Here is an 11,405-nt window from a genome sequence, read left to right on the forward strand (position 1 = left end):
GAGAAAAGGAAAAAGGAAGAAAACAGAAATATAAACTTCCTTATTTGAATTATTGACTAATCTCGTATGGGAATTGTTTAAATTCTAACTATTTCTAAGAATTTTATTCATTCATATTTGAAGAGGTGACACGTTGACAAAATACGACACTGTCTGAATTAACTCTTTGCATAGAATAAACATTGAACGTTAAATCTATGGGATCCACTATTGACCGTTGTTGTGGGTCAATAATCCCTTGCTGTAGTTCGCATTCTCACACACAAGGCATTTTATGTAAACGTCCACGCACTTATTGACTCAATTATTTACTTCGGTAAATATTCACAAAAAAAAAAAATACTTGAATCTTGTTGCATCCCGCAACAAAATAGCTGTATTTCGTTAGCCTGTCTTTGGTTCCTTTCACCTTTGTATTAAGAAATTCTTACTCTGTTCGTTATTGTATTTTTATGCATCTTTTCTTGTAGCAATTAGAAAAATCATTGATAAAATTTTACACATAGAGAATAGGTCTCCTACATCCGATGTTCATACCTTGCACTCTTGATCACAGTTGATTACTAGCTCATTTGATCAAATATTAGCCAATTTTAGAGCTATAATTAACAATCCGGTGATTCCAACTTATTTTACCAATCGAGCTTTATGTTACATGCAAACGATGCAGTGGGAAAAAGCTGAGGACGATTGCAAGAAAGCTTTAGATTTGGATCGCAAAAATGTTAAGGTAATCTTTTTTCATTCGAAATTTTGGCTAACAAAGTAATGACTACTTGACCTTCAATGTTAGAGTTTTTATCTGGTTGAGTTAGGTTAGTGTTATAACCTAAATCTACACTTTCTATAATAACCATAACCTACACGACGATAACTATAAGAAGGAGTATTATTATTCAACATCTTTCGATGTACACCAACATTCAAACACTCTTCAATAAAAGAATCAGATAAAGGAAAAACATTACAAACATAAGCAGGACTATGTCCATTATAAAAAAAATTCCTAAATAACTAGGTTAGTGTCTTCTTAATTCCGAATACACTGAATTCCAACAACGAAGTTATGACAGGATCCGTGACTCAAAAGCCGCTATAATGAAGACCCATGAAAGCTGAATGAATCTGCTGCAAATGATTAGTAAGGCAGTGTGCTAGTTATATTTATGCAATGAAACTTGTAGCATAAAATTCTTATTCGTTTTGCAGTAGACTCTATCAAACTGTGCGAATATGTTTTCATGATTTTATGTACTTTAGGCAAATTTTTTCCTTGGCCGAACATGTGTACAATTGGGACACTTTGACGAAGCTTTGAAAGTACTTACACGTGCAAATGATTTGGCGCGTAGTCAAAAACTGAATTTTGGTGACGAAATAACAGCGCAAATCCGAGTTGCGAAGAAAGAAATATTCAGGAGAGAGGAAGAGAAACGGTTTGTGCTTTAGTCTTCTACCCATACCAAGTTGGATCGAGTCGTTGTTGATATTTTAACTAAGTCACATCTTTGGTAGGAATTTTCTAGTTCATCATCATATGAATGAATTTTTAGATTTCAGGATTTTTTGTTTTAACTTTATTTGCTGGTTCGTAATCGATATTAACGTGTATCGAATTTCAGAATAAAGCAGGAAATTGAATTACAAGCTTATTTAAATGGTCTTATTGATAGCGACCTTGAAAGAAAATTGCGAAAATTGAAAGAAAAAAAGAAACTGGCGGAAATAGTGAAATTATAACTGAAGAGTTGGATTTGGAGAGTGAGGAGACGGCGTTAAAAATGGAGGCGCAATCGTCCAAGGATAAACTGAACAATTTGTTTGCACAGGTAATTTAAAATTTGATTTAATCGTTATATCCATATCTGATTTGTAAATTGTTTTGTTTCAAAACAGCAATTATAATGGATTTCTTTGAGACACATTATTGGTTTCCTTCTTGAAATCACGTAAATATATGATTTGTTTTAAAAATCTTCATATAAAGAGGGGAGACTTTTTTTTTTCTTTCGGTACTTTGTTATTTGGTAAGCATTGGCCAAAAGAAGTTATTGATGGAAGATAAAAGTTTAGTTTTCAGGTAGATGAAAAAAGGCGAAAAAGAGAGGTCCCTGATTATTTGTGTGGCAAAATCAGTTTCGAAATGTTACGTGACCCTGTGATAACTCCGAGCGGTATAACATATGATCGTGCAGATATTAAGGAACATTTGCAACGAGTTGGTCATTTTGATCCAGTTACTCGAGCGCCACTTACTGCTGATCAACTTATACCTAATCTTGCTATGAAGGAGGTACACTTTGTTACAGTTTTTATGGTTATTTAAATGTTTCTTGATAAAAGAATAAACGGATGGGATATATTAGGTTGATACAAAAGTAGTATCTTCGTACCTCAAAATTACCTTTGTGACTAGACTCAAATATGTCCTTACTAGTCAGTTGACGACTATAGTCAAAGATCGAGAAATTGTTTAGTTTTGTAGAGTAAAAAGACCATTTCAAAACGATAATTTTTTTGATTGTAGATCTGTCCTTTAGATCATCTCATTTATCGACCTTTTTCATCTTCCCAATTCACTTGAAATGCCGAACGACCAACCGTAGGATGGCTGACATTGAGTTTTTCAGCAGCTTCTTGTGTAGTTGTTAGAGGATTAACTTCGATAATTGCTCTCAGTTGGTTGTTGTCAACTTCCGATGACCGGTCACTACGCTCTTCATCTCCAAGATCTTCATTTCCTTCGCTGGACTTCTTGAATCACCACTGCACTGTACGTTTATAAGTAGTTCTTAGGCCAAATACGTTGTCGATATTACGATTTACTGTGCTTCTTTATGATTCAACTTTAACTTGCTTTGTTTTTAGCACCACTTTTAGAGTGTAAAATTAATATAAAATAAACAGCAGAAATAAGTCATTAGCATAAGAACTTCAAGCAAGGAAGAAACATTAAAACTGTATATGGCGTTATTTGCGAATATACCCGCTATCAAGTAGAAATTTCAGCATTTTAAGATCCAGTTACTTTTGTATCAATAGAAATTTCAGCATTTTGAGATCCAGTTACTTTTGTATCAACCTAATATCTAATACAGAATACAGTTAATTCTGTTTTCAACACTATTTAATAAAATCGAAATCATATTCCATAAAATAATCTTTTTCTTCTGAACTAACATCATTTCGATCTTCGGATAACAGTTACAGCAGACATTGTGTTTACTTGTAAATTACTAGTATTAAATTTAGTTACTTTAATTTAGCTCTTATTCCTCTTCTATAGGATCACAGCATGAATGCATAGTTTTTTAACTTATATTTTGGTTATTGCCATGTAGATGTACTTCCCAAAACTTGTTTATGTTAGCAATAGCTTCTGCAGTCACCATTTCATGCACTCTATTGCTGTTTAATATTTCAACAAATGGTTTTATTATCCTGACTTCTACCGTCCGGAATGTTTTGGGGTTTTTTTCTTTTGAAATGCAGTTTTAAACGGGCCCAGTGGTTCTGGTTCTACTATGGTTTAAATTTAGTCACCAATTCTATTTCGTAATATATAGATCTGATGCTTGACCAGTTACGGTTGGATTGCTTTAAATTGTTCAAGTCCAACTGAACTTATTTTTGTTTTATTAGCTGTGTAACCTAATCTATTTTTCATGAGAAAAGTGCATTTCCAGGTGGTAGATCATTTCTTAAGTGAAAATCAGTGGGCTATCGATGCTTGATGTTATGAAGAACCGTTTCCCGGAACTTATGCTGATGATAATTTCTGCGATCGCCGTGGTATTCTACTAACACACTTCAGTAGTGGTTATCTTCACCACATGATTCTATGATTCACTTACAAGTCCTACCGGTCGGAATACCTTCGTTATTCTTTTAGTATGAGAAGGTTGTGTAGATAACAACCATCATAAATACTGTGAAAGGCAGTAATCATTATTAGCGATAGACTTAAGCACTTTTGCATTGATGTCAATAATCTATTGGAGATATATGATTCAATTAAAAACATAAAAGTTGCCGCGTAGCACACAACAACCTAGTGCATTACACGAACATATAGCTGTTGTATGAACAATACTATCTACCTGATCCACCTAGCCCAATGTTGTCTTGGGAATTATTTACAAGGCACTACAATTTTTCGAAAGCGTAATTTCAATTCAGATTGACTAGACACATGTGTTGTTAGTTGTGATTTGTGTTAAGTAGCGCTCTCCTTGACGTTTTCTTGTAGGCTGTTCTCTAGGCCGAAGGAAATACATATGTTTTATCTTTTCTCTTTTTTTCATTGCATCAAAATGCCTGTACGCAGATTTCGGATGTTACCTTAGAATCGCTTGATCATACAAAAAAGAAATTATGCCTTTCTGTAATTTTATACAAAAAAACTATGCTGAGCATGACGGTAATTTTCCGGAAAATTCAGAAGCAAATTAATAATTCCAGTTTTCTGGAAAGAGAGAATACAAGACTCTTTATGATTAAATGTTTTCGGAAAAAATTCTCAAACCTTTCTATGAAAATTATTACGATTACAATGAAGTAGTTAACATATTTTCTTTCGAATAATGGAAAAAGGGCTGCTTCGATCTTTTTTCCTACACCATTTCTTTTATTTTACCTTAACTGTAAAAACAGTTGCAACTCAAGTGAGTTACGGCTCCATAAGTTACAAATAATAATGTCAATAGGTTACGAGATCCTGGGATTTCTTGATTTCATTCAGACAAATTAACAGAAACAATTAGATTCAAATAGTTACTGGAGAGGTTTGTTTCGTTTGTACGACGATTTGTTTTTCTTATTCTCTTTCATCATTAACTATTTTACGTATTCAGATCGGCAATATGTATATAACTTTCCATCTATTCCAAAATTGTAAATTCATTGCAAGTAAAATATTTCAAAAATATTCGCTCACCTCTGCAAACAAACTCACTGTTGCTAGAAAGTTAATATGTTTTCATGATTTACTAATGTACACGTACTTTGATGTATTAACAATAGGGAATCCTGTTAACACAAGTTATGAGGAAATGACTGATATTGCTTGGAATTGGAGCTTTTGCTTCTTAAAACCTACATGAGCCAAATCGAAACACACTCTTTGATGACCAAAAACTTGCAAAACAAGAGCATTGTAATTTCGTAGAGTCCTGAAACACTGTGACGGGCAGTCCCACCCACTTCACTTTTGCGCTACGATAAATAGATCCTAGCACTTGAGGACGTATGTTATAGGTTACTGAAATGTGAAGCATGATTTAACATTTCAAACTTCCCCAACCTTCGTCAAAATGCTTCAAACTGTTTGAAATCTATGCATTCCTAACTATGAACATCTAGTAAACTTCATTATAAAAAAAAAGGAAAATCCTAGCACGAAAGTTGATAACAAGTTAATTTATTGCAGAGAAATGGTAACTGAAATTACCGCAAGTTCTCCCCAGTTGACAGAATACAAAATTCCACCGAAAAATTGGTAACAAAACAATGCATTTTAAATTACCGAAACAGTAAATCACTCTAAAACAAGTGAAAAGTAACAAAATCGTTGCAAGAACATTGACTTTATTTGTGTCCTCGATTATCCAACGGTTTCACCTGCAAATCAAATATCAAAATTTCGTCAGTTATACTGAAATACGTAGGTCTTAAACTGACAAGGGAATACTTGTTTACTTGCAATGGCAAGTAGTAGTTATATAAGTTATGATGTTTCATGCAAGTCTAAGAGATAGATTTGGTATATGTCGAAATACTTTAGACATGGCACATTATGTCAAAATTTTTTGGAAAAAAGTGCATGACGCAGCCATACATACTGGAAAATTGATGCTTAAACACGAATGTGTTCACTGTTCACTAATTGGATATCGAGTAGATATTGCCCAGATTAACATATACATAATGTGAATTAGTATGTGGTGATAGCAAATCATGACAAAATTATCTACGGCAATCATGGCAAAATTATTTTCGAAAATCATATCTTACTTTATAAATCCTCACGATCCAATGCTCTGTGGTGTACGCTTCTTCCAAGTAATCGAGTTCGAAGTCTTTGTTACCGATTTCAGCATGTCTTACCCTATCAAAACCGGTGACTTGGCCCTGAAAGTATCTCTGTGTTGAACAATATAATTCACTAAGCACTTCAATTTTTAAATATTTTGGAGCTCAGGACTTCAGTTCGGATCATGTTACTTTTTATGACTTTCATATGCTATTTCCTTAACTCACTTCTAGTCCAAAGTCCGATTTGAACATTAATTAATTCTCGAGATTCAAAGTAAACAAAAAATATAATCGGCGATAATTCCCAAAAACATGCTTACATGTTGAGTATAGAGTCCACCAAACCGATAATAGCACAATTTATACATCATACAGTTAAGCATCGTCGGTGAACCCTCGCGATCAACACGAAATTCACCCGATTTTGAAAAGTAATCCATTTCTTTGATGTGCGCTCCTTCCGGTGTGGATCCACCAATCCTTACCATCCATAAAAATTTATTAATGTCTGAAAAAATTGTTCATAGTGGAACGCATGAGCAAGTAATCCACTCCAATGACTTAAATATACCAATAAAAAGGAATTATAGTGAATCTATTATCTCATAGGTCACAAACTTCTAAATTAAAAAGTGGAAAACTGAAGTAGCAACCTCGCGTGGAAATATTAAGAAAAAATCACCATCAGAAGAATATCCAATTACTCCACCAAAAATAACCAGAACATAATTAACATCTAGTTCACGCATTATTTCATATGCATCTTCCTCTTTCAAAGACATCGCCTAAAAGAAATTCAATTGAAATAAAAAGGAAACAATTCAGCAATTTGGAGAATTCTTGTCGTTTCGTTATTTGAACTCATTGCTTGGCAGAATTTACTTTATTAGCAATCTCTGCGAATGCAGTAGACCTTTATTGTAAACTGGCAACAGTAGAAGTGAATTCTGCCAAGCAGTGGGTACAAATAACGAAACGACAAGAAGCAAAACATAGTCGAGAAAAAGAAGCACATTACTTTTATGTATTCTCAGGAGAAATTCAAAGAAATCTTAAACACCTCCAGTAACAAAGAGTATTCACCTGTCCAACACGCGATATGTGAGTATTATTCCAAGTATTGTTATCAACGATAACTGTTCGATTTGCCATTGCTGTTATTTGATACCCATAATCCCACCATGACATGATTTTTGCTTCCTGAAAAGTTCCAGAACTTTGAAAAACCCTAAGAGAAATTTGTTGCCTTCAACATTCTTTTAATTTTTGATCATATTTCGATGGAAATATCTACTGACCGGATGCGTGTTCTTGCGTAGCCAATAATAAGCTTCTCTGAAATCATCAAAAATAATCGTGGATCCATCACCACCATGTGCAGAAAGAACAATTGAAGGACTGCTATAAGCTTCGGAAGTTGCCCAGGTGCAGTGATATACATAGGAAAAGAAAAATACTGCAACAATTGCAATCACTGCATGTGCTACCTTAAATTTTAAAAGGTAACCGCGGTGCAAATAAAACGAATGCAAAAGAATACCAAAGGAGCAAAACTACTTAAAGATAAACAACCCTTTATGATAAAGCAATAAATTGTAACCAGCAACGTATTTGAAGTATCCACTTAATGAACTACAGCCTTATAAAATTTCATTTCAAATCAGTTCCATCGAAGTTCGACCAGTTCAAACGTGCATCTCATTAGATCGGAAAGTATTATAACTATAAGTTACCTCATTTTTATATGGATAATTTTTCTCCTTTTCTTTTTTATCATGTCTGGCATGCGTAGATGTTGAATCCAAATTCTTCATAAACGTAGTCAATGTCGACGATAGTGCAATACCACCTAATATGCACATTACCGGTGCCAATACTAACATTAAACGAACCATGACGCCCTATGAAATATTAATCATTTCTACTCACAAATAATTGTTTATTCACTCGAAATTCGTACTGAGAACATTCCAACAATAATGTATGCTGAATTTTCAGTCCAGTTGAATAAGTGTGGGAGAAATATTAATTACCTACTAAACAAGCATTATCCAGCGAACTAAATAGAATGTTAAACTTTCCTAAAATCATTTTAAAAAGCAAGACGTACCGCAAAATAAATGCTTGTAAGAGCATAAAGTATGATAAAAATGTTGTGATCATTGAGCTCTTTGAAGCAGACATACAATCCAACTGAAAACACGGAATAGCTAGTGAAAAAAAGAACTGATACTCTTCAGTAAAACTCTTGAAAATTTTGGTCACTATTACTCAACATTTAATACTTGAAAGTAGGAATCGATGAAAGAAGGCTATTCACATGAATAAATGAAGCACTGTGACAGCAAAAATCAAATACCTGGAAAAGTAAACACCAGTATCTGCAAGTCAAAATAAAAAGAACTCCATGCCGTTGGTTGATGTTCAGACACGGATGCGATAATAGGAATATTGTTTTTAGCATATGATGGATCCAACAATGAATAAAATCGCCCAGTCCAAGGAGCAATTTCTAAAAAATTCTTTGCACATTTCTTCATCGGGGGAATATAAATTAAAAGAAGAATGAAGCTCCATCAAAAAAATGCCATTTTTTTCCAGAGATGATATATCCCTCAAATTTTAAATTAGCTCGCCAATGAAATGGTATAGTATAAAAGTGGCAACAGTTAGGCAAGCCTAAATGAAGGAAGATCGACAAAGTTTGAAATAAACTGAGAAGGAATATCTCATGATGACTGACGAAAGGCATAAATTTTGAATGACTGTTACGTTGATGAAATAATGCACGTAAATTTGCTTGTAAAATGCGATATAGAAGCAATATTACTGAGCAACATTACCAAAAAACGCATCGCAGTGAATGCCTGAACATGAAGTTCACCAAGAATCTGTTGCTATATTCATTTTTTAAGTTAGAATCATAAGTAGGTGCATTGTAAATCTTAGAGTAAAATTAATGGATTATGACTTAAACAGTATAAAATATCTCTCAACAAAAATTTCTCCTTAAATAATTACTTCCTAAATAGGATGCGACGATGATACTCATCGCAACAGCACATGCCGCAAACAGAACAGTTGATCGAAAAAGAAATTGAAAATTTCCTTCTGACATTCGTGCCCGCAGCCATTTAGCAAACGCGACAATTTGACATAAACCAAAAACCCCAAAAGCCTGAAAGCAAGTAAGAAAATTTGATAGAATCAAAAGTGTGCATAAAGAACAAACATAAAATACATTGAAGTGGTGGTTTAGATAAAAAAGAATACTGGCACTAGTTATGTCAAATATTGTCTTAAGAATAGATTCCACTTAACATTACATTTCAAGTATACTTCCAGGTATTGGAAAGTTTTTTTTTGCGTATCCAAAGCAATAAATGAAAAATTCGATGTGCAAAACTCAAAAAAATTGCAAATTTGACAGCAATGATTTTCGACAATGATATTTTCTAATAATTCAAAAAATCTCTTAACAAACACATAAACTTCCGGATTTCATTGTACATTTCAACATACCATCATATGCTCTGAAGTTTGTACAGGTTGAAATCCAACAAAGGGAATTTGCATTGAAAATATAGTTCCGATAACGTAGAACTAAAATTTTCTAAAACTAAAATTTTCCTTTTCTTAAAAAATAAAGATATCCGAAAGCACATAAATATTCTCGTGTGTAAAATACCATTTAAAAAAGAAAAATTTCCAAATGGTACAGTTATTTGAGCGGGTCTTCAACCGAAGTTGATACGAACAACAAAATAATGCACTAAGTAAAACAGTAAATTTATAGTTTCCCAGTTAATTTATAGTTTACATATCTCTTCTTTACATCTTTGAGCTTTACAATAAGCAAAAAACGTAGAAATATTCTTTTAATATTTTCTTTTCTCTCTACTTTCTGTTTATTTCGATCTATTGCTCGAAAAAACTAACAGTTGAATAAGCGATATATATTTTGTCGGAGAATCGGTTAGTGCAAATAAGCGCCAGAACATGTAACGGAATGAGGTTGATCAAGAACACGTAACCGCCCCATGAGGAAACCATGTAAAAATAACCAAGTGAGCATAAAACTGACCAATATACGTTACCGCTCTTTACTGCCTGAATACTTTAAACTATATATTAGGAATTTTTCTCAGAAATATATCAGGAACTATACATCAGAAACAAAATTCAGTGATGCTATCTCTTCATATTTCTGTGAACTAAAATTAAAGCGAAAGAACTTAAAAGTGGTAAATGCAATTAGCCAATTGCGTTTTAACAAGCAAAAATACTATTAAGATGATAAAACCAAAACTATATTTATTGACAATAAAAAAATGAGTGAAAAACAAACCTTGATCCACAGGTAATAAGTAAACAGCATACAAAATATAGCGATACCTTCGTTATCATATGAACCAGCAACAGAACGCGATATATAACCTGGCACAATAGCAATCATGGAGGCAGCTACAAGTCCAGCCGCGTCATCCTATAATGGAAACGCCTGATAATGATTCAACTTAGCTAAATCTGCATTAAAAATACATTATGTAATCTGAAATATTATATTTCAGAATATGATTACACATGGTCCGATACGACTCCATCCATCGTCTAAGGGAAACAGTACGAGAGAAAGCTGATCAAATCATGAAAGTCATCAAGATCATGTTAAGGTATTAAACAACTGCATGGATTCATAAAGTTTAAGTTAACTTGTCACTGCTCTTTTTGAATTCCGCAGTTTTACTATTTATTTCATCCAAGACAGAAATATATTTTAACCTAAAAGTCTTAGAAACCTCAGCATGACCAATTACTCTCAAACCACATGCGATCAAAAGTTGACATTAAATGTTGAAACACTTCGAATGCAAAAGAATGTATGTAATACGGCAGTCTTGGCACACAACGTCAGAAAGTATCCAATATGTCAGAATTATCAGATTTAATGCAGCAAACCTTTTGATCATCTTGCAGGTAACAAGTCAGATCATATACTATCTTACACAACAAACGAAGAGCGATGAAAATAAGACTTCTCATGGTATACAAACATGTTATGCAAAACGTAACTCTGATTTTAGCAAACCTTTTCAAATACTGATTTTAAATGTTTTCCTATCACTACACAAACGTGATAAATTAAAAGCACTACATATGATAAAAATTTATGATATAATGAGGAAAATGAAGTTGGGGAATAAAACAAACGTAAACAAACCTTTAACTCTTTTGTTAATGCATATGTTATTAAAACTGTGAATGAACTAAAGAGTGGAGCAAGAAACACACATATTTCTCGCACATGTAATGTGAAATGAACAAAATGCAGCACGCGATGAATCAAAGCACTTGTTATCATTAAGCCTAAA

The 11,405-nt window shown here is 33.2% G+C and overlaps 4 protein-coding genes across 4 annotated transcripts in view; 2 read left to right on the forward strand and 2 right to left on the reverse strand.

The window, feature by feature from the left end:
* LOAG_16502 (hypothetical protein) overlaps positions 1-1,740 on the forward strand; it is a gene marked incomplete at both ends in the record, with an annotated part of 2,438 nt that extends 698 nt beyond the window's left edge. Inside the window, 3 exons of the mRNA XM_020449155.1 lie at positions 598-730; positions 1,261-1,436; positions 1,623-1,740. Of these exons, the coding sequence (XP_020307341.1) occupies positions 598-730; positions 1,261-1,436; positions 1,623-1,740 (427 nt within the window). The remainder of the gene's footprint in view (positions 1-597; positions 731-1,260; positions 1,437-1,622) is intronic.
* Positions 1,741-1,781: 41 nt separating this feature from the next.
* LOAG_16503 (hypothetical protein) lies at positions 1,782-2,477 on the forward strand (the record flags this gene model as incomplete). The annotated part of the gene is made up of 3 exons (XM_020449156.1): positions 1,782-1,829; positions 2,081-2,293; positions 2,367-2,477. The coding sequence occupies 3 exons, from the start codon at positions 1,782-1,784 to the stop codon at positions 2,475-2,477; spliced, it is 372 nt and encodes a 123-aa protein (XP_020307342.1).
* Positions 2,478-2,550: 73 nt separating this feature from the next.
* Positions 2,551-3,392, reverse strand: LOAG_08951 (hypothetical protein; the record flags this gene model as incomplete). Its single annotated transcript, XM_003144481.1, has 2 exons — positions 2,551-2,754; positions 3,348-3,392. The coding sequence occupies 2 exons, from the start codon at positions 3,390-3,392 to the stop codon at positions 2,551-2,553; spliced, it is 249 nt and encodes an 82-aa protein (XP_003144529.1).
* A 1,935-nt stretch (positions 3,393-5,327) lies between these two features.
* Positions 5,328-11,405, reverse strand: part of LOAG_16504 (dolichyl-diphosphooligosaccharide-protein glycosyltransferase subunit STT3A) — a gene marked incomplete at its 5' end in the record, with an annotated part of 7,368 nt that continues 1,290 nt past the window's right edge. Inside the window, 14 exons of the mRNA XM_020449157.1 lie at positions 5,328-5,619; positions 6,013-6,129; positions 6,354-6,541; positions 6,716-6,818; positions 7,117-7,233; positions 7,332-7,520; positions 7,767-7,934; positions 8,144-8,226; positions 8,393-8,545; positions 9,055-9,211; positions 9,556-9,636; positions 9,973-10,143; positions 10,382-10,519; positions 11,255-11,400. Coding sequence (XP_020307343.1) covers positions 5,587-5,619; positions 6,013-6,129; positions 6,354-6,541; positions 6,716-6,818; positions 7,117-7,233; positions 7,332-7,520; positions 7,767-7,934; positions 8,144-8,226; positions 8,393-8,545; positions 9,055-9,211; positions 9,556-9,636; positions 9,973-10,143; positions 10,382-10,519; positions 11,255-11,400 — 1,844 coding nt within the window. The 3' untranslated portion in view covers positions 5,328-5,586. The remainder of the gene's footprint in view (positions 5,620-6,012; positions 6,130-6,353; positions 6,542-6,715; positions 6,819-7,116; positions 7,234-7,331; positions 7,521-7,766; positions 7,935-8,143; positions 8,227-8,392; positions 8,546-9,054; positions 9,212-9,555; positions 9,637-9,972; positions 10,144-10,381; positions 10,520-11,254; positions 11,401-11,405) is intronic.

This window comes from Loa loa (genome assembly GCF_000183805.2).
Source record: "Loa loa unplaced genomic scaffold supercont3.6, whole genome shotgun sequence".
Taxonomy (NCBI): Eukaryota; Metazoa; Nematoda; class Chromadorea; order Rhabditida; family Onchocercidae; genus Loa; species Loa loa.